Below are 20,209 nucleotides of genomic sequence, written 5' to 3' on the forward strand. Positions count from 1 at the left end.
TGTAGACCAGGCTGGTCTCGAACTCTCAGAGATCCGCCTGCCTCTGCCTCCCGAGTGCTGGGATTAAAGGCGTGTGACACCACCGCCCGGCTAGCTTTTTCTTAAAGTAGCCATAGGAACTCAGGAGAGGGTGTTTTATTTAGATGGTGTGTGAGTGCAGGGCACTGTATAAATGCCTCCACCTGTGTGGCTGTGTGTGTCTTTGCCGCTGCCGCGTCACATACGCATAGAAGAAGAAACAGAAGGAAGCTCTGGAGTTTTGGAGTCTGGAGTTCACCTCTCTTGTGAGACGTCTGCCCAGGCCACTTCTGACCTAAGGGGCTTCGGGCAGATTGCTCAACTTTGAGTCCGATTTCCTCATCCTTAACATTCCGACAAGAATTCCTTATTATTTTTTATTTCACGCCTGTCATTATGTAATCATGAGGCATTTTCCACATGAGGAAACTGGGGTACGGAGCAGTGAAATTGTTTACTTATGGTTGAGATAGGGCAGCAGCCTGGGCGGCCTGGCTATATGCCACCATCTGCCCCGCTCTGGGCTGACTCAAAGAGCTTTTCAACCAGGAGGTCTGAAGGTGGTGACATATGTTGTTCTTGTGTCCCAGGGCTCTGGTGAGGCTAAACTGGGATAGCATGTTCCTCTTAAAGCCATAAGGTTTTAATCATTTTTCTATGCAATTGATATTAGTAATACATAGTCAACATAGAAATCCATAAGCAGATGAACTAATCAGGCATCATCTATAATCCTGAAGTATAGCAATGAACTGGCTTGGGATTCTAGTGAAATGAATACATGCTTTGATTTCTTGTTTGTTCTTTCAAATTTTATTTATTTTGACTTTGGCCGTCTGGTATAGTCATAGGCAGCCATGCTCCCTAGCAGGCCAGGTGGGAATTTTATTTGAGTACTGGAATCAGTTCGTCATGCCACATGTCAGGATGCAAGTTAAATTTCTGTGCAATGTGAGCTTTAAGGAGGGTTGGGAAAAGAGCACGGGTTCTTCGGGAGCAATGAAGAACACAGGCTGCATTAATAGTCAGAAGACCGAGGAGGCGGCTGGCGAGGTCCCGAGGGTTGCAGACAGCCTTGGCCTCCCTGCACTTTAGGCAGCTCACGCATTTGCAGCTTTGAACCGTGTAAATTCTTTGACCTAGTTCTCCTGGCATCGGCTGCAGCACATCTTCTTGTTTGGGAGAACAAATAAAAATCATAAAACAAAACGCGGAGCAAAAATGGGTGAAAGAAATATGTTATGCCTATGATTTAAGACTCTCCCGTGGAGAAAGGCAATTACAGAAATGAAATCACAGAGCCCATCTGGGGCATTGGCTGGTGTATTGCTTTGGACAGGGCTAGAGAAGTTTCTGGAAGAGTGGTCATTCCACACAGTGGAGAGCTGGCCTCTTGGGATCCTTTTTTGCTAGGCTGATGACAGGATATCCCCCGAAGATTCTGAGTGTTGTATAGATATGATTTGACAGTCTGGTAGCTAACGTCCTTTATCTCTGTTTCCCTCCCAGGAGTCCAAGAGAAGATAGCAAGATGGCCTCCACCTGGCTCCACTTCCTGTGTCTTCTCACACTTTATTTGGTAAGCACAAAGGGAGTTCTTAGGATGTTTTCTGACGTCCTTCTGCTCCACACCATGTAAAGAACAGTCATCCCTGCTTTTTTTAAAGGTAACCTATCAAAATTAAGTCATCGTATAGAGTGGGTGTGATATGTTCTCACAGGCTGTGTCTAAGAAAGGGTCTACAAACCCCATGGCTGCCCATCACTGATGGGGACACGATAGCCTCACTTCTTAGAAGCCAATAAACCCTGCCATGGGCATGGCTTAGCTCAATGTTTGTGGCTTTATTGGTTTATTTTTATGACACTGAGGCCCAAACCCAGGCCCTAGTACACAGACAAGCATCACTGAGCTACAGCCCAGAGTTTAAACCTGACACACCCTTCACCATTGCCTCTGCCTGCAGATTGGAATGGCAGCCATGTGTCTACCAGTCTGTCACCTAGTCTTTAAACAACCGTGAAAACGAGTCACAGAAACACATCAAAAAATTATCCCCCCCCCCCCCCCGTTTTTATGTTTCTATGTGCTGTATTTTTATTTTCCTAAGTGGCTCAGAGGTTCCTAGTTAAGCCTTTTTTTAGCCATGTCTTGTGCTGTTGTTATTGTCTGACAGGCTTTGGGTGTGTAACTGAAAGGAAGCCAGGCCTCAACCATTGAGCTTGGGAGACAGCAGGAGATGGTCTCTGCCTTACTCGCAAGGTCCCTGAGGTTCAGAAGGCTGTCCAAAGTTTCACTGTCTCATGAGCCACGATTTTTGGGGCACTTTTGCTTTTTTTTTTTCTTCTTCCATAAAAGGAAATTTTAGATTGCTACACCTAAAATTTTTCTTCCTTTTTTCTGGCACCTCAAACCAATAAATCAAATTTTGAGACTTCAAATGCCTCCTACGGCCTATATAGTTTGAATGTTTAATGGTTTTACTTACATACATTATACATAATGCAGATGCACATTTTAACACATGTACATACGTCTTTCCAGCACTCCCCCATGCCTAGTTTTTTTACATTGTGAAATAGAACCACGAGAGCTTTCCAGGACCTCCTTCAAGGTTGAGATGGGGACCACTGCTCAGTCCCCAGGAGAAGTCTCAAGGTCACACCAAACCCCGTTGTCTGACCCTGTTCTTCATAGCTTTTCAAACGTCCTTTTCTACCCACATTATCATAGCGGGGCAGTAAAATATGAGCCAGCTTCAAATTCATGGCTGCCATTTGTCCATGATATGAAATGGACTGAGTCACTTTGGATATTAAACCTCAGTTTTCTGTCCTTTGGAATGGGTTTAATCTCAGCATTTGGATCAAAGAGCAGAGCGGCCTAAGCACTGAATAGGTACCAGCCATCAGCATCACGACATTTCAACGTCCAGCACCTACGGCCACATGGACCCTGACCTTCCTGCTGAAGGAGGTCATTTTAGCTGCCTTTGCAGCCTCAGCACCTAAGGCAGAGCTGGGAGCTGGGCTGGAAATGAATCACATGTTACGAATTAGGAAGCAGCATTGAGTTCGGAGAGAGCATCACACTGGATGGCGATACTTTGTTGGTGTCTGAGGTGACTTGCGTTTCTCCTTCGGGATGAAAGCTGTCTTGTGCTTTTGCCGCTTCCACCAGGCCGTGCATCTCAGCTTGGCGGTGTGGTTTGTTGACTCATAATGTACACATTCATTTTGAAATCTTTATGGCCCCAATAGTCATATTAATGGGAGGGAAGGCAGATTTGCTGCTCCGATACAAGGATGCGACTTTGAACCCTGGACCTGGCTCTCCTTCCCTGCAGTGTGCTAGCTGGTCCGTATGTGGGAAACAGAACCCGGCCTGTGAGCTCTGTGGGCTAATGAAGTTTCCACTGGTGTGGGTAATTGCAAGGCTGATTGCTTGCTGGGTGGTCTGAGTGGAGCCTCGGAGCTTGCTGAGAGAGCCGCAGGAAAAAAATGCTCCCCTTGTCTTAGGCCCACCGAGGTGACAGCGGACAGCTGTGCCCTCCCTGTCCTCCTGCCTGCTTCACCTTCCCTAGTAATGGGGCTGGAGGAGACCTGAGAAGGAGGGAAAGGTTCCGAAATCTCATAGAGGAGGAGGCGGCTGAAAGTCTAGAAAATTATTGTGGAAGTTAAAGATGCTTTTAGCTGCAAATAACAGGAAATTGGGCTTAAATAAATGGAGGGTTATTTCTCATAGAAGCAGGAGGTCCTAGTGGTACATTCAGGGCAGGGCCAACCACACCTGGTATATCAGAGGCGGGATGCTTTTCTCCTTGGGCCCCTATCGTTTTATCTGGTTTGTCTCCTCACAGCTCAGGGTGACTGCTCCAGTAGCAGATCCAAAGCCAATTGCCTCTCAGAGGACCACAGGGCCGGGCAAAAATGCCAGCCATATCTGTCCTTCCCACCAGGAAATGAACACCTAGCCTCTTCATCTCCCTCCCCACCTCCCCATTCCTGTCAGGAACAGGAAGTATGGGACTCAGCTTCCATGAGGAATGCTTGACTTTCCTCTGTCTGTGGTGGGAGGCAGCAAAGAGACTGGCGGTGGCTAAGGGCAGCTTGTCAGAGAAACTGCCAGAGAAGCAAAATTTAAGGCCCTTGCTTTCGTTTGCCTTTGTAAAATAAGACCAGCAGCGTCAACTAGTCAACATCTGGTGGCTGAGATGCAGTTCAGGACCCCCCCTCCCTCCCTTGGGCGCTGACTGGGTTATTCCCAGGAGGAAGTAGCTTGGTGGCAAGCAACCACTTCTTCTCCCTGAAGAAGGGGAAACGAATGGTCTTCACTTCAAAACTTGTCATGAATGTGCCTGACTCTAACTTAACCCAGCTCAGCTCACCATACAATGGAGGCCCAGACAGCACCTAGGAAGGAGACGCCAGCAGCCGGACTAGGACCCTGAAATTTGGTCTTGGGTGTAAGACTGATTGCCTCTCTACCCGCTCTACTCTGCCCCCATGTCCCTTCAGGAGCTGTAGTAAGGGACAGTGGTGATGTCCCTTTGGCCTTGGAAGATGCTCCAGGGTTTGGAATGGTGGGAATCACACCTTCAGGCCCTGCCTGCTACAGCCAGCTTCCCTCCCAACACCTTTTCACCCCCTAGGGTTGAGAAGGCTGGTTCTGGAGTTATAGGTTCAAATCCAGCTTCTAGTTCCTCTGTGGGCACACAACTTTTCCATGCCTACATGGCTCGCTGCACTACCCTTCCCCAGTAGGTCGGGTCATGTCCAGGGTTAAAGCGTTTAGCACAGACTCCCGTGAATACCAGCTGAGCAACAGTAGACTTTCCTTACCCTCCTGGCCTGGATTCCAGTGACTCTGAAGGCTGCTAAGATTCCTGAGGTCTTTGGACTTTAGAACCATGAGGGACCACTGTTTGAAGTAAACACTTTTTGATTTTATTATTTTTTAAATGAACATAAAGTGCTGGTCAATTGTGAGCTCGCTTTAAGCTTTCCTGAACACCGCAGTTCCCATTTGACTAGAATTTGCCATGCGACCCTGTGCCAAGTGACCATTATGCTAAACTATCTAATACCCCTCCCCCTTAAAACTCAACTGTCTTTGAGATGACTACAAACTCCATTCAGGATGCTGGGATTGTGGCACAAACGTTGTCAGAGAATATTGGACGTGGTGGGAGGTGTTCCAAAAAGCTGGCAGAGCCGTGGGAGTAGCTCCTGGGAGGCCACAGACTTAAGTTAGGTCAAAGTGCTAAGTCCCTCTCACACCCATGCTGCCCTCTGGGCTTCATTCTTGGAAGTCTCCTTGGTAACATGGAAGTTGAGATTCTTCCCCATGGGATGGCAGCTCTCCTGGTTAAATGGGAAAAGGCAACGGGAAGTTCCTGGCAGATTACTGTGACAGGGTAGGACAGTCCCCTAATAAAACCCCAGGTGACCCCCATACACTCACAGTAAGCACTCATTTTTTCTTTCTTTATTAACAGGCGGGCAGCCATGGCCAAGAGGGGAAGTTCAGCGGTCCCCTGAAGCCCATGACTTTCTCTATTTTTGAAGGCCAAGAATCAAACCAAATCATCTTCCAGGTAAAGCTGCGTTTGATCTTTGCCACCTCGGCTTTTTCTGCCCACAGTGGACCTTTGTTCCCAGCTCTCCGGAACATCGGGGAGTAACATGGAGGCTGGCAGCGCTTATCAGTGGTGACTTTGGGAGCTGAGTTGCAGAGGAGGGTGGGTAGAGCGACCTGTGAGTTGGATCCGGCATCCTCACACAGGCTTCCTTAATTGTACCTGCGGCCAGATCTTCTGTTCCTATCACAGGGGAGTTGGCTTTGTGGTTCTACCTCTGCCCTGAGTGGAAAAGGTACTGATTTGGGGCGGTGCTGGCCTTTTGACCAGTAGGACATCTGCACAATGAGCCTGGCCCATGAGATGTTTGAAGGCGGGTCGTCACTGTGCGGCCATAGCCTGGTGTGCCCCCCATCCACCTCTTCTGCACGCAGGCTGATGTCCTGGCTTGTGGGTTGCCCGGGCCATTCTGGACGGGTTATTCATCTTTTCTGCCACAGTGGCACTTTTCATTTCGTTTTCTGTTGTGACAAATGCCCTGGCAGTGCAGGCAGCAAGGGTGTGTTTGGGCTCACAGTGCGGGAGAGGACATAGCCATCATGGTACGGAAGACGTGGAGGAGGATTGAGATAGTCACAGCGCATCACTCTGTAAGCAGAGAAATCAGGAAGTGGGATCAGGCTGTAAAACCTCAAAGCCTCATCCTAGGGGCCCAGTGATGCCCTTCCCCCACTGATCTCTACCTCCTGGAATTGCTCTACAGTCCTCACAATCATGAATTTGATACATGAGCCCTTGGGCAGCATTTCACTTTCAAACAACAATGGCGACCAGCTAGAGGGTGGAAGGCAAATGGCTCAGGGGAGAACAGATTTTGACTCAAGGTAATCTTGAGTCCCTGGTAACTTGGCTCCATTTTCTGGACCCGTGGCAAGGTAGGGCACTGTGGAGGAAAACTGCTTGGCCTGTGGGGGAGGGAAGCAGAGGCAGCAGGGAGGGCCCAGCGATGACCTGTGTACTCTAGAGGTCACCTCCCAGTGACCCATTCCTCTGAGTCCCCACTTCCCCAAATGAGCTCACTGATGACTTAGTCTGCTAATGATGTTCACACCCTCACAATCAGCACCCCGAGCTGGGGACCAGGCTTCGGCACATGAGCCTTTGGGGCAGGTGGTTCATAGTCAAGCCATAGTCCTGAGAGGTGAGTAGGTTCCCATGGAAAGCAGCAGGGGCCAGGAAGACGGCTCAGTTGATAAAACAGAGTGCTCGCCACAGAAGCAGGAGGACCTGAGTTTGGATCCTCAGCAGCCACACACAGACAAAGCCAGGCGGAGCAGCTCATCCCTACAACGCCATCACCGGAGAGATAGAGCTGGGACAATCCCTGGGGTTTGCTGGCCCAGCTAGTCTTGCCAAGTCTGTGAGTTCTAGGTTCAGAGAGAGACTCTGTCTTGAAAAATAGAGTGTAGGGGGCATAGGAAGATGGGTTTAGGGGTAAGGGCACTTGTTCTGCCAGCACGAAGACCTGGATTTGAAATCCTAGCACCCACATAAAAAACTGGACATGGTCACAGGTGCATGTAACCCTAGATTGGGGGAAGAGGGAGGCAGATCCTGAGATTTCACTGACTGGCCAGCCTGCCCCAGATAGCAAGTTCTGGATCAGTGAGAGACTATCCCAAGGCAGTAAGGCAGAGCGCAACAGGCAAAGGCACCCAATGTTCTTCCCTAGCTTTCTTGTGTGTGCACAGGGGCATGCACACTGTACGCATACATACACACTCATGTTCATGTACCACACACAACATGCATCATTGAGATAATGTGAATAGTAAGAGAGACTCCTGATATTGAACTCTTAACACACACACACACACACACACACACACACACATATGAGAACACGAACACAAAACCATATACACATGCACATACACACACACATACCACCCATGCACACAGCATCAGATTGAGGGTTGACCTGAAGGTTGAGCGAGGAACCGAAGCTCCTCAGGACACTGAAACACCCTGGAAGCGCATCAGAAGGTCCAGGCAGAGTCTTCTCTCTACAGATGGGCTCTGTCTTCTCTCCCCATGCAAACATCTTTATAACGTGGGACAAACAGTAGTGACCTTGGGTGGGAACAGCTTGGCTCTTAGCCTTTCTCCAGGACACAGAGTTTTGACTCTTGTGCTATTCCGCTCTCCTTCTGCCTCCTTGTCACAGAGTCAAGAGGCCAGCTCATTTCTGACGGATCTTGAGGACACTTGACATAAACATGCTGGTATCTGGGACAGGAACCCTCCTTGCTCCCAGAGTCCGTGCTCAACAAGCTTAAACAGCATAATGACAATTCATCAGTATCCCACACATCACAAATGGGCTTGACTAAAGTCTCTGGTCAGAAAGATCCCTCCTCTGGCTGCAAGCTGGACAGAGCTGGGGAGAAGGCAGGGGTCTGCAGCACATGGCTTCCTCATTTTCCACCCTGCCAGGGAAGGGAGCACAGGTTAGGGTCCCCTAACATCTGTACTCAATTCCTTCGCCTACAGTACTCTATGATCTGATGAGACATTTGCACATTAGGCATTTTGTTCATTTTTAAAATTCAGTGTAAGCAGAACGTCTATTGTACACAAAGCCCCTTTCCACACGACAGGAGCACCAAAGAGCTCCTACCCTGTGAGCTTCGTGGTCAGCAGAGGAAGTGAAACTCAAAGCCGTGTGTGGGACAATCTGACGAGAGGCTGGAGGTCAAAGGGCAGTGGAAAAAAGTGATGAGCTTTGAAGTTGACAAACAACACAAATATTTGTCATGCACAAGTATACATATATATGTATATATATATATTTGACACACACATACATATATATATACATTCACATACATTGAATCAATTACTATATATAATATGTACCAATTCAAATACCATTTGCAGAATTGATTTTTCAAGGAAGATGGTAGTGGGTGACCAGGATGGTTTCAGCATCTCTGAACTGAGTGCTGGAGTCAGAAGGTATAGAAGGGAGCGGTCAGTGAGTCAGCAGGGTTCAGATGGTAGAGATGTTTGTTGAGCAAGAACACGGTGACAGGCAGCCCAGAGCTGAGCATGGAAGCTGGGGAACACAAAGTCTGCAAGCTGCTGACTCAGCATAGATTAGATTGGCCCGTCATCCTGTGTTCGTTGGGAAGGTGTTCCCTACATATATTGTGATGGTACAGGCTAACTCTGTGATCCCGATGAGCACAGGCTGAAGAGGAAGAGTGGGAGGGTCTTGGGTGACCAGTAGTCCAGTGAGGAGCAATAGGACCCTGCTTAAGTCAGTGCAAAAATGCTGATGCTTCTCCACATCCATCTGCTGAAACTCTGTTTCCCATGCGATACTATCAAGATTGTATCACCTGGCATAGGATTTACCCTGGAGAATATTCTCTATGGTTTGCTTTTGTCGGATGGAGTACTCTGCTGGTGTCTGTAAGCTTCAAGGCTGTCTGCGGTGTTATTCGAGACTGTATTTCCTTGTCAATTCTCTGCTTGTTCTATACATTATTGAAAGTGAAGTTTTGAAATTGTCGGTGATGACAGTTTCGCTATTCTCACTATTTCTGTCAGCTCAGTCTCTGATGCATTTTAGCAGCCGTCATCAGACATGTAAATGTTTGCCATAGCTACAGTTTTCTGGTATACTAGCTGTGTATCATTTTTCCCTTTGAACAGGATCTCATTCTGTAGCTCTGGCTATCCGTAACTCACTATGTAGCCCAGGTTAGCAAGCTCGTGGCAATCATTTTTGCCTTGACTTCACCAGTGCTGAGATTATAGGTGTGAGCCGCCCTGCCTAGCTCTCCCTTTGATCTGTAACAGCAAATGCCTTAAGCTCTGTTTTGTCTGATTTCATGGCTTCACTCTGCCCTCACTTTGAAGAATTCTTTTATTGGAGCAGAAGCCTTGCTCACCAATCTTCCTGTAGCATTTGGAGTGTGGACTTGACTAAGGAACTCTTTCATTTCACTGAGAAGTTCTTGTGTGTCAGGTGTCCTCAATTTGCTAGAGTTCTTCCTGCTGTTTCCGAGATCCTTTGTCTTTCAAAGACTTGATCGTGGTGATCTAGGACCACACGACTTTGGTTTCAGCTTCCAGAGTTCACTGGGTCCTGAGACACGTCTGTGGGCGTTTTCTTCACACTTGGGAGTTTAGACAATCTCAGGTCTTCCTTCACTCGCTGCCCCCACTTGGGACTCTTACACACGCGTGTGCACTTGCTTGGTGGTGCCCTGCTGGCCTTTCCAGATATTCATTTTTGTTGATATTGTTGCTTTCTTTTTTGAAATTAAGGTAGATAATTATCCATTTTCGAGTTCTCTAGTTTTTCTACTAGGTCAAATATTCTTTCAGTCTCCCTCCAATTTTTATTCCTTCAAGTCCAGAATTCCTATTTTTTTTTTTTAAAAAAACAAACTTGTGTCAGTATTCCCTGTTTGGTAAGATGTTGTTTTAATGCTTTTCCTAGTCCTCTAGAGATGGCTTCCCTTGCCTCTGGATCTAAAACTTAAGATCCTTAGTGAGTCCAATGTCACAGCTTCCCCAGGAACAGTTTTATATTTACAACATGCAGCAGTTACTTAGTTGATGCCACACAGTTGTTTGCTGCAGACTAAGTATATAATTCATGTTTAAAAATTCCAAGGTAAACTTTTTATAGCATTGTTTACCTCCAAAGAATATATTTTGAGCCTCATGTCATTTCCAGAGAGGTTATATAAATTACACTCCATCAATAATATATGTATTTCTTTATAGTCTGATACCTATGAGGTATACTTAAAATTATTAATGAAGTTGGGCAACTTTTATATATTCTTAGTTTTATGTAAAATTCCTACTTTTTAGCTACCGCCCTGAAAGGAGCTACGACTACTTCATGAGTAGTGGCTGACAGCTGATCAGTTTTTCCACATCATAAGAAGTCACCGTGAGAACGGGATTGTTTTCCTTAACTTTACCTTGCATCTCCATCTTGGTCACGACTTGGAAAGAGCTAAATGACATCCTCTTGTTCCAGCAATAAGGCCGCATTAGCAGAGATGGTTTTAGATTCTGGTAACATCATAGCTCTCAGACACTCAGTGGACAAGGCAACCTTTCTGCGCAACGTTGAATAGTGCGATCGTTTCCTGGGAGAAACGTGTTCTGAACACTACGTAAGGAATGCACAGCACGCTTTCGGCATACACCCTTGTAAAGGGCCCGAGGCTTCTTATTCAGCGTTTGTATAAATAAAATACTGAAACCAGCGACTTTCTGCAGATTCGAGAGCATCTGTTCCCTCAGGGTCTAATCGGTGTTTTTCTTTTTCTCAGTTTAAGGCCAACAGTCCAGCTGCGAAGTTTGAGCTAACTGGGGAGACAGATGGTATCTTTATGATAGAAGATGGACTTCTGTATTGCACCAAAGCCCTGGACAGAGAAACCAGGGCTGTTCATCACCTCCAGGTGAGCTGAGGCCAGCGCCCTGGATCTTTAGCACCCGTGCTGCTGGAGCCCCCCAGCACCTCCTGAAGTTATGGGCAAACTGTGCAGTCCTCATATGACCTTCCTTCCTCCCTCACACCCTCCCTCTCTCCCTTCTTTCCTCCCATTCTGCCTTAAAACCAACTACAGAGGGGTGTGGCTTTTTGACTAGAGTAATCCAATTTACAGGGCCAAAGTCCTCAGATGACCTTACTCATTCAGGTCCTGGGGCTGAACCCCAGCGATAAGCCTCTGATATGCCCTGGCGCTTAGCCTGTGGCTGTGGTGTGGGATCCACACCCACAATGAAGACAGCATCAATGCTGGGCAGAGCCATTGGGGCCCCAGAATGCAAGAGGAATGGACAGTCAGGCCTACTGGAAATACCCTTCCTTCCCTTTCCCCAGAGCCTCCCAGTGATTGTCTGAATGGCGGGATGGCAGAGAGATAACTGAAAAAGAACAGGCCGGCAGTGGTCTGTCACCTTCTGCCACGGTTCTGTGCGCTGACCACTGAACCAGCTCTGAGGAGTCATGGCACACCATTTTCTATAGCAGGATGTGCCCTGGGTCCAGGACCATCGCGGCTGGAAAGCCGCTGCCATCCTCAGGCTGACTGAACTGATCGGACCCCTATTTTAGCAGCACACATTGTGGGCTTTTGTGGGTTCTTCTCTTCTGCAGTCACCAGACCATTGGTCCTGGGAGTGATTCTAGGCACGTGATCTGAAGCCCAGGGACACTAAGGCAGTTTTCTTTTCTTCAACAACAGCTTGCAGCCCTGGATTCTCAAGGAAAAATAGTGGAGGGCCCAGTTCCCATCACCATAGAAGTCAAGGACATCAACGACAACCGACCTACATTTCTCCAGTCAAAATATGAAGGCTCGGTGAGGCAGAACTCTCGTCCAGGTAATAGACAGGAGCCTGACTATGTCTGCGTACCGATGAAAGGGCATGATTGAAGAGCGGGGTTGTGTGACTGACAGTTGCCACTATCCCTCCTCAAGAACCTCCTGCCTTATGCCCATTCTGTGGCGATCTGAGTGTTGTGTGATTGTACCTCTTGCTCTGGACCAGAGTGCCATCCTTGGTCCTGCTGAAGCTTGTGTACAGCAGGATGGCAGAAACACCCCCCACTCTGCACTGTGACAATAAAAATGTCTGCAGGAGGGCTGGAGAGATGGCTCAGAGAAGGCCCCGGCTGCTCTTCAGAGGACCTGTGCTGAGTTCCAAGCCCTCATGCTGGGTGTCTCACAATCGCCTGTAACTAGCTCCAGGGGGTCCAGTGCCTTCTGGCCTCATGGGCAGCCACATTTGTGCACACATGCTCACCCTCCCCGCATAATAAAAACAAAGTAAATCCTCAAGAATCTCCAGAGCTTGCCAAACGTACTGAGAGGGGGCAAAAACATCCCTCTTTAGCCGACTTTCAAACGCCATACAGCCCTAGAATACCCGAGAATTGTCCGAAAAGATGAGCTTGCTCCTCCACAGCTTGTGGGATGCTTAGGGCTGCTGAAGGTTCCTTTTCTTATGGCTGTCCCCAGCTGTGGCCCACTCCGTTTGATAGCTCCATCAACTCCTATCAGTTAACCATTTGCGTCCTCAATATCTTCTCCTTTTCTCAATCTTCAGTACCCACGAGTATCCATTCAGGGATAGCTGTGCAGTCCCCGTCCCTTGTCTCTGGATGGCACACCAACGACTCACACATGCAAACTTTGTTACACCAGAATCTTCCAGACAGTAACATCCCTTTTATCTAAGAATCAAATCTTCTAGAGAATTAATTTTCAAAATTTGGTGGCTCAGGACTTCTGTGTTCACTACCAGTCGGGGGGAACTCACACAAACCTTTGGACCCATGAGTTACACCTCGTGGTTTCCTGGTCCAATGTTTAGTGGCTGCCTCTCCCAGGGTGAGTGAGAGGAGAGTGGTTTGTGGCATTTGCAAGGCTTCATGATACAAATCCTCTACCCTGTCCTTTTCCAAATTATTGGTGCTATCAATAAATGAGTTTTATAGACTTTGGGTCTAGTTAGTTTTAGTGTATGATATTTTTATTTGCACCATTTTATAAGCAAGTTTATAAAAATTTAAAAGTAATCAGCTCAAAAATTTCTGAAAATTCAAAATTACGCTCTCACACGGGGAGTCCAGTGCAGCACTGCCTGACATCTGCCCGCACTTACTGCCTGGAAACAAAAACACTTTTTTATTAAATAATTAAAAAGAACACAGAGAGTTTAAAGAAAATGTATTTTTCAAGACAAAATAATTTGGTGAAAAAAATGACATTGTTTGAATCTTTGCAAATTTTTTTAATGTCTGGATGAATAAAAACAATTGGGTTAATGGTGTGTTTCTACATTCATGCTGTTCCCATATGCTATTCCTGTTGAAGTCATACGTGACAAAAGTTAGCCTCATACAGATCTGTAGTTTAGGAAAAAATTTATTTCAGATATCGTGGACATTCTTTGATTTAATACCGAAACTTGAAAGTGAATGTTTCTTATAGATGATTAGCCCTCATTAATAAATCTATTTTGTTCTATTTTACATTAAAACCTATCAAATCATCTTGTTCTTAAACGGGTCTTTCTCACATGTGATTTCTAACATCATAAACATCTTGAACTATGCCCAGGGACTCCTGTAGGCTTCTGGACCATACTCTGAGGAAACCCTACTGCAGGGAGAGGGAGCCACATGAAGATTAATGTCACCACTCTTAGGAACTCGAGCATTTCCTCCCGTTTGATCTCTGCATCTCAGGAGGCAAAATTAGATACAGACGGTTTAGGCTTTAATTCTCTTTCTCTGTGTGTGCTTTCTCACCAGGAAAGCCTTTCATGTATGTCAACGCCACAGACCTGGATGATCCAAACACTCTCAATGGCCAGCTTTTTTATCAAATTGTCATTCAGCTTCCCTTGGTCAACAATGTCATGTACTTTCAGATCAACAACAAAACTGGAGCAATATCGCTCACCCAAGAAGGTAAGTCAAGGCCAGCCCCTCACGAATCTCAGTCAGGGGAAGGCCTGCCACCTTCGGAGATGCATCCTTTCTTCTTCTCCTCCTCTACTTACTTTAGGATCCCAGGAACTGGATCCAGCTAAGAACTCTTTCTACAACCTGGTGGTCTCCGTGAAGGACATGGGGGGCCAAGATGAGAATTCCTTCAGTCACACCACATCTGTGGACATCACTGTGAGGGAGAACATCTGGAAAGCACCGGAACAGGTGGAGATTACCGAAAACTCAACGGAGCCACACCCCATCAAAATCACCCAGGTAGCGTCCAGAGGACATCAACAGCTAACTGCTGATGGTGATCCATACCTTGTGGTGAACAGACCTTTCCTCACTGTCTTCTTGTTGTTTGACTAGATACATTTTACATCATGTAATTACAAAGAAAATTAAGTAGCCAAGGCCCTACATCTCTGGAGTTTATCATCACCGGCAGGAAACACACGCACGCACACACACGCGCACACACACACACACACACACACACACACACACACACACACACACAGTCAGAAAGGAGACTTAACTCATACTCACTTTAGAAGGAGATGTAGTGTTTTATTGTTCATATAAGTAGTGTGAAATAGGACTGCTTTGTAGTGGGCTCTGTGGCATGTGGGAAACTCTCAGTGTGTGTTGTCAATGTCAGAGAAGCAGGCACTGTCTACGTAAAAGGTCCTACTATAAGAGTACTTTTGTTTTTAGCCGGGCGGTGGTGGCGCACGCCTTTAATCCCAGCACTCGGAAGGCAGAGGCAGGCTGATCTCTGTGAGTTCTAGGCCAGCCTGGTCTACAAGAGCGAGTTAAAGGACAGGCTACAAAGCTACAGAGAAACCCTGTCTTAAAAAAAGTACTTTTTTTGTTGTTTATAAAATAACTCTGGGGATTAGCAGTTATTTTTATTCCTGAAGTCTTCCAGACTTAAATATTTGCAGATATGCACCTCGTTTATGCACGTGTCTCTACAAAATGAATGAAGAGTCTAAGACAGTAGTTCTCAACCTGTGGGTCGAGACTCCTCTGGGGGTTGAATTACCCTTTCACAGGGGGCACACATCAGATATCCTGCTTATCAGATGTTTACATCACAGTTTATAGCAATAGCAAAATTACAGTTTTGAAGTAACAACGAGAATAATTTTATGGTTGGGGTCTCCACAACACGTGGATCCATATTGAAGGGTCACAGCACCAGGAGGTAGAGAACCCCTGGTCTAAGGCATCTTCTATGGTCTTAACTCATCTTATCTGTGGATTCTAGCAGCTCAGCATGCATCACGGTTTAGTCTTCCAGCACTCCAGCTGTGAAGTACGCTTTGCTTCACAAATGGATGGTACATCCAGTCAGAGTTCCAGAAGAAAACAACCCACAGATGCTTCCATGCGTTTGCAAGGATTCTTTCATGGAGGGAAGAATTCCCTTGTCTGCTTGTTTTTAAAATTAGTTTGGGTTGAAGAATTGTAAAAGCTCAACTCAGCTGTCCTAAGACATCACTGACATGCGGACAGAGTTGCGAGTGTTCTGAAGTGAGACCCGAGAAGCTGTTTGCATCCCTTCTCGGTGTGCTTGCCCGTACACCTCTTTGCTCACCGTGCACGTTGGCCACACAGGTGCAGTGGAATGATCCGGGGGCTTATTATTCCTTAGTCAACAAGGAGAAGCTGCCGCACTTCCCATTCTCCATTGACCAGGAAGGAAATATTTATGTGACTCAGCCCTTGGACCGAGAGGAAAAGGAATCAGTGAGTAAGAGGGAAAGTCTGGCAGGGGACGAGACAAATCTTACGTCTGCTCACAGTTGAGGACAAAGTTAATTGTGCACTGAAAAACCCATGCTCTAGACCCTAGAAGTTATGGGCTCTCAGAGATTGGCTAACTTTCCCACAAGCCCAGCCCATTCCATCCCCTCCCCTCCCCCCACTTCTCATTGACAGTAATGCCGGTGGGGGTGAATGAAGCATCATCTCCTCTTCCTATTAAAGTGGATGGGGAGGAGTCTTAATTCTGACCTTGGTATTGCAGCACCTTTTCTATGCAACTGCCAAGGACGAGAGTGGAAAACTACTTGCATACCCTGTGGAAGTTCATGTGAAAGTTGTTGACATTAATGACAACCCACCAATATGTCCGGCTATGACTGTGTTTGAAGTCCAGGAGAACGAAATAGTGGGTAAGAGACGAGAGCTGTGCATGTCCGAGGCTGTGCACCTGTCCTCAATGCTTCTGTGAGCCCTTTCTGGCCTCAGAACATCAGGTAGCTGCTTGCTGCAGGCCACTGTTCACGGCTGGAGCAGCACAGACTCTGAAGGTATCGGGAGAGTCATGCAGGCACAATGGTTTGGAATAAGCAGGATCTCCAGTCCTCCAGTTGGGACTTTTATGACTGCTGTTACCTGCCCCCCCTTGTTTAATGGCAGTCACCCTCAGTACCGCCCATAGTTCCATCACTGTGTAGCAACATCCTGGTGCATCCCAGGAGCGTCCCCCTTGCAAGGTTTTCTTTTCGGTTATCTTCTTTGACTGCTAAACAACTCACTGTAAAGAAAGATAAAACCTCATCCAACTCGCTAAAGAACTTGATCATTTATATATCCCCGGGCCAACACCCCACAATGAGTAGGTAACATCAAGTTCAACCTGACCCCGAGTCTCCCATTCTAGAAGACAATGGTAACCGAGGAAGCTGGCAAGTGAAGTTAAACCCCAGTTAAGCCTGGCTAGCTCAGTCGGTAGAGCATGAGACTCTTAATCTCAGGGTCGTGGGTTTGAGCCCCATGTTGGGTGCCAAAATGTAACGGCATAAACGAATGCAGACAGATTGTAAATATATATATACAGCTTTAATGGAGAAATAGACTTACAGAACCACTGTTCCTCAGAGACCAGGAAAGCAGAAGCAAGCACTGCAAGCATGCTCACCAGATTTATAGGTAAACATTAGCCCAAGGCGAACACGCCTCCTAAGGGGCGGGACTTATCCCTACAGTCCTTTTGATCTTTCTACATTTGAAAAAGTTTGTATGGGAACAACACTATAAGAATGTTAAAGGTTTCTGAGTTCATTGTCTCTTCCTGGATTTGGGACTTTTGTCTGTTTCCCTCTTGGAGTTGAGCCCTTGAGTAGTCTGTGTTTGAGTGGTGTGCTTTCTAGGTTTGTGAGATCGACAACTTTGCTCTCCTTGTGGGCGGGGTCTATGCATAGGCTGTGTTTGAGTGGTGTGCTTTCTAGGTTTGTGAGGTTGGCAACTTTGTTCTCCTCGTGGGCGGCGTCTATGTGTCTAGCAATGGACATTCTCACCAGTGTCCTGGATGCTTCTGCTGTGGCTGCTCCACAGCTTTGACATAGCAGCTGCTCTCTTGGTGGCTTAGTGGGTTTTCCTCCCTTGTGGTCATTCTTTTCCTCCCGGGGTTAGATGTCACACAGAGGTTACTGTCCTGTGTCCTGTGGAGGTCTTCTTTGTTTTATTTAGAGCAATTCTTGCTTCAATGGGAAGGGTTGGATCATAGCTCGGAAATTTTTGGTCGATGTAAGGATGACTGTATAGTGGTGTCACACAAATCAGCCAACAAGTACTTGTGGGACTATTGCTCTAATGAAACAGGGATGGCCTGCAGGGCTGAGCAAAGGTGGCAAACCCTTCACAGAACATTGTAGGTGACACTGCACCTCTCTTCATATGGGGCTGCACATATGTTATATTTGTTATCTTTTGCCACCTAACAAATTGTCCCCAAATCTAGCAGTTTAAAATGGCAGACACTCATTGCATTGGTGTCTATGAGCATGCATCTGATTACAGTTCAGTTGGGGCCTCAGATTCAGGGTGACAGGAAGGAGGAGGGAGAGGAAGGTAGAACGGCAATGTGGAAGTCACAGGGTTTCTCTAACCTGAACTTAGAGGTGATGTCCCAACAGTTGGGTCACATTCATCTCATCAAGATCAGGCACTAGGCTCCACTCACAATGGGAAGGCAGAAGTCACGGGGCACCGATCCAGGAGATGAGAAGGGTCAAGGCCATTTGGAGGCTGGCTATCTCAAGGGGGAAGATGATAGTGTAGTTTTCTTAGACCAGCGAAGTCATTGTTAGTAAAACAAATTGTTCAAGGTCTCAGGATGCTACCTATTTCTTGAGAGGTAAGAATTTGTTTTGTAAAAGTACAACAGGAAGTCTTTGAAGGAAAAGGAACTCTATTAGAAATCAACTGAATATATTTTCTGTGTGCAGTTTGTGAGGGGCATAGACAATACACCTCCTTCAGTCCCTCGGAGGCAGGGTACTCCTTTCACTCTGGTCCATCCAGAGCCACCCACCTCTTGCCAAGGGATATCTGTGATGTCAACAGCCCTCACTCTGCCTCTGGCAGATGGGAGTTTCCTGTGAAGAGAACAACACCATGTTCTTAGCATCACACGTGCTTACCTAGAGGAAATGGTCAGGATACTTACCTTGGGAGGATGTATGCTGCCACAAAATTTTCTCAGTTGTTAGATAAAATCATGACGGTCCCTGAATTTAGGCCATGTGCCCTGTGGGTGCCCAGCACTGCTCAGATACAGTACTTCCCTTTAAAACCCACCCCTTTTAAGAGTCTGCATAAGCCAGTGGGGTAAACTGAGGTAAGGGAAGGGTGTAATCCAATTCAAACACGACATTCAATTCAAATAAACCTCAGGTGGGATTCTTGCTGCGTGTAAGGAAACCCATAGTTCCTGTTCCCACTTCATGGATCTGGATGACCCCAGAATCTATCAGTATTTCCCAGGGCTGGTGGGACACGGAATCACATCCACTGACTTCTGGAGCCCCTGGGCATGGAATACATAGGGCCTTGGCATGTGGGATATCAGGAGTGTGTGTGTGTGTGTGTGGAGAGAGAGAGAGAGAGAGAGAGAGAGAGAGAGAGAGAGAGAGAATTCCCTCTACTGTCTCAAAGAAAACAAAAGAAAAACAACTACAAAAACAAGGCGGGTAGCTTCTGAGGACAGATGCCAAGGTTGCCCTCTGACTTCCACATCCACACATATGTACATGTACGCCAACGTACACACAGGCATGTAAGGTGAGGACCCAACAGTCGGCCTTAATCTAATCTGACTGGGGTTCCTATGATAAATTTGGATGCCAAGGTACAGAGAGAAGATGCATAGGGAGGAAGAAAGAGCCAGGGAGAGCAGCTTGGAGGAGAGCAGCCTTGCCAACACTTGATTTCAGGTTTCCTGCCACTAGGACTAGGAGAAAGCAGGTTTTTGTTAATCCTCTCAATCCACAATACTTTCTGACAGTACTGGCTTAATTAATCCACCGCAGTGTTTGACAAAGCATCCATGAGAAAATGCGAGGAACCAAAATAATTCTAAATGCCTTTGTTCACTCCCCAAAGTGTCCCCTGCGTTTTCTAGGAAGCTGCGTTAACCTCACAGAGCTGGTGTGAGTGACTGTCCTTTCCTCTCCACAGGTAGCAGCATCGGGTACCTGAGCGCCAGCGACATGGATGAAGCCAACACTGTCAACAGTATTTTAAAGTACAAGCTTATAGACCAAACCCCCAAAGTTCCCTCAGATGAACTCTTTCTCATTGAAGAATATGAGGGAAAGGTCCAGCTAGGGAAACGCTCCTTGAAGAAGCAAGACAACCCTCAGTACAACTTGACAGTAGAGGTGGCCGACAAAGGTGAGTGCTGCCCCCGTGGTTAGGAGATAGTGAGTAGTCCTCTACTTAAGAGTCAAGAGCCCGTTCTCACGCTTCTAGAACACTCTGCTTCCTTTGTGAATTCGAGAAACCCAGGTGTGGCTGTTTTTACATGAGCTAGAGGTGCGGGTCAGGCAACATTTTGTTGCTTTTGGTCCTTTGAGAGCCAGGAGTCAAGAGGGATTTGGTGAGCATCTCAAAGGAGATGCCTTTGGGAAGAATGGAAGGGAAGCTGTGAACTCTTGAAGATCACCAGACAGCAACACTGGCTTGACCGTGATGGAGGGAGCACTGACGGGGATGTTCTTGACCGTGATGGAAGGAGCACTGACGGGGATGTTCTTGACCGTGATGGAGGGAGCAC

The 20,209-nt window shown here is 46.9% G+C and overlaps 1 protein-coding gene across 1 annotated transcript in view; it reads left to right on the top strand.

Moving 5' to 3' along the window:
- Nucleotides 1-1,549: 1,549 nt before the first annotated feature.
- Cdh17 (cadherin 17) overlaps nt 1,550-20,209 on the top strand; it is a 40,466-nt gene continuing 21,806 nt past the window's right edge. The window contains exons 1-9 of the mRNA XM_005362313.1: nt 1,550-1,597; nt 5,517-5,615; nt 10,961-11,092; nt 11,882-12,020; nt 13,957-14,115; nt 14,213-14,412; nt 15,763-15,894; nt 16,175-16,322; nt 19,612-19,827. Of these exons, the coding sequence (XP_005362370.1) occupies nt 1,550-1,597; nt 5,517-5,615; nt 10,961-11,092; nt 11,882-12,020; nt 13,957-14,115; nt 14,213-14,412; nt 15,763-15,894; nt 16,175-16,322; nt 19,612-19,827 (1,273 nt within the window). The remainder of the gene's footprint in view (nt 1,598-5,516; nt 5,616-10,960; nt 11,093-11,881; nt 12,021-13,956; nt 14,116-14,212; nt 14,413-15,762; nt 15,895-16,174; nt 16,323-19,611; nt 19,828-20,209) is intronic.

This window comes from Microtus ochrogaster, linkage group LG5 (genome assembly GCF_000317375.1).
Source record: "Microtus ochrogaster isolate Prairie Vole_2 linkage group LG5, MicOch1.0, whole genome shotgun sequence".
NCBI lineage: Eukaryota > Metazoa > Chordata > Mammalia > Rodentia > Cricetidae > Microtus > Microtus ochrogaster.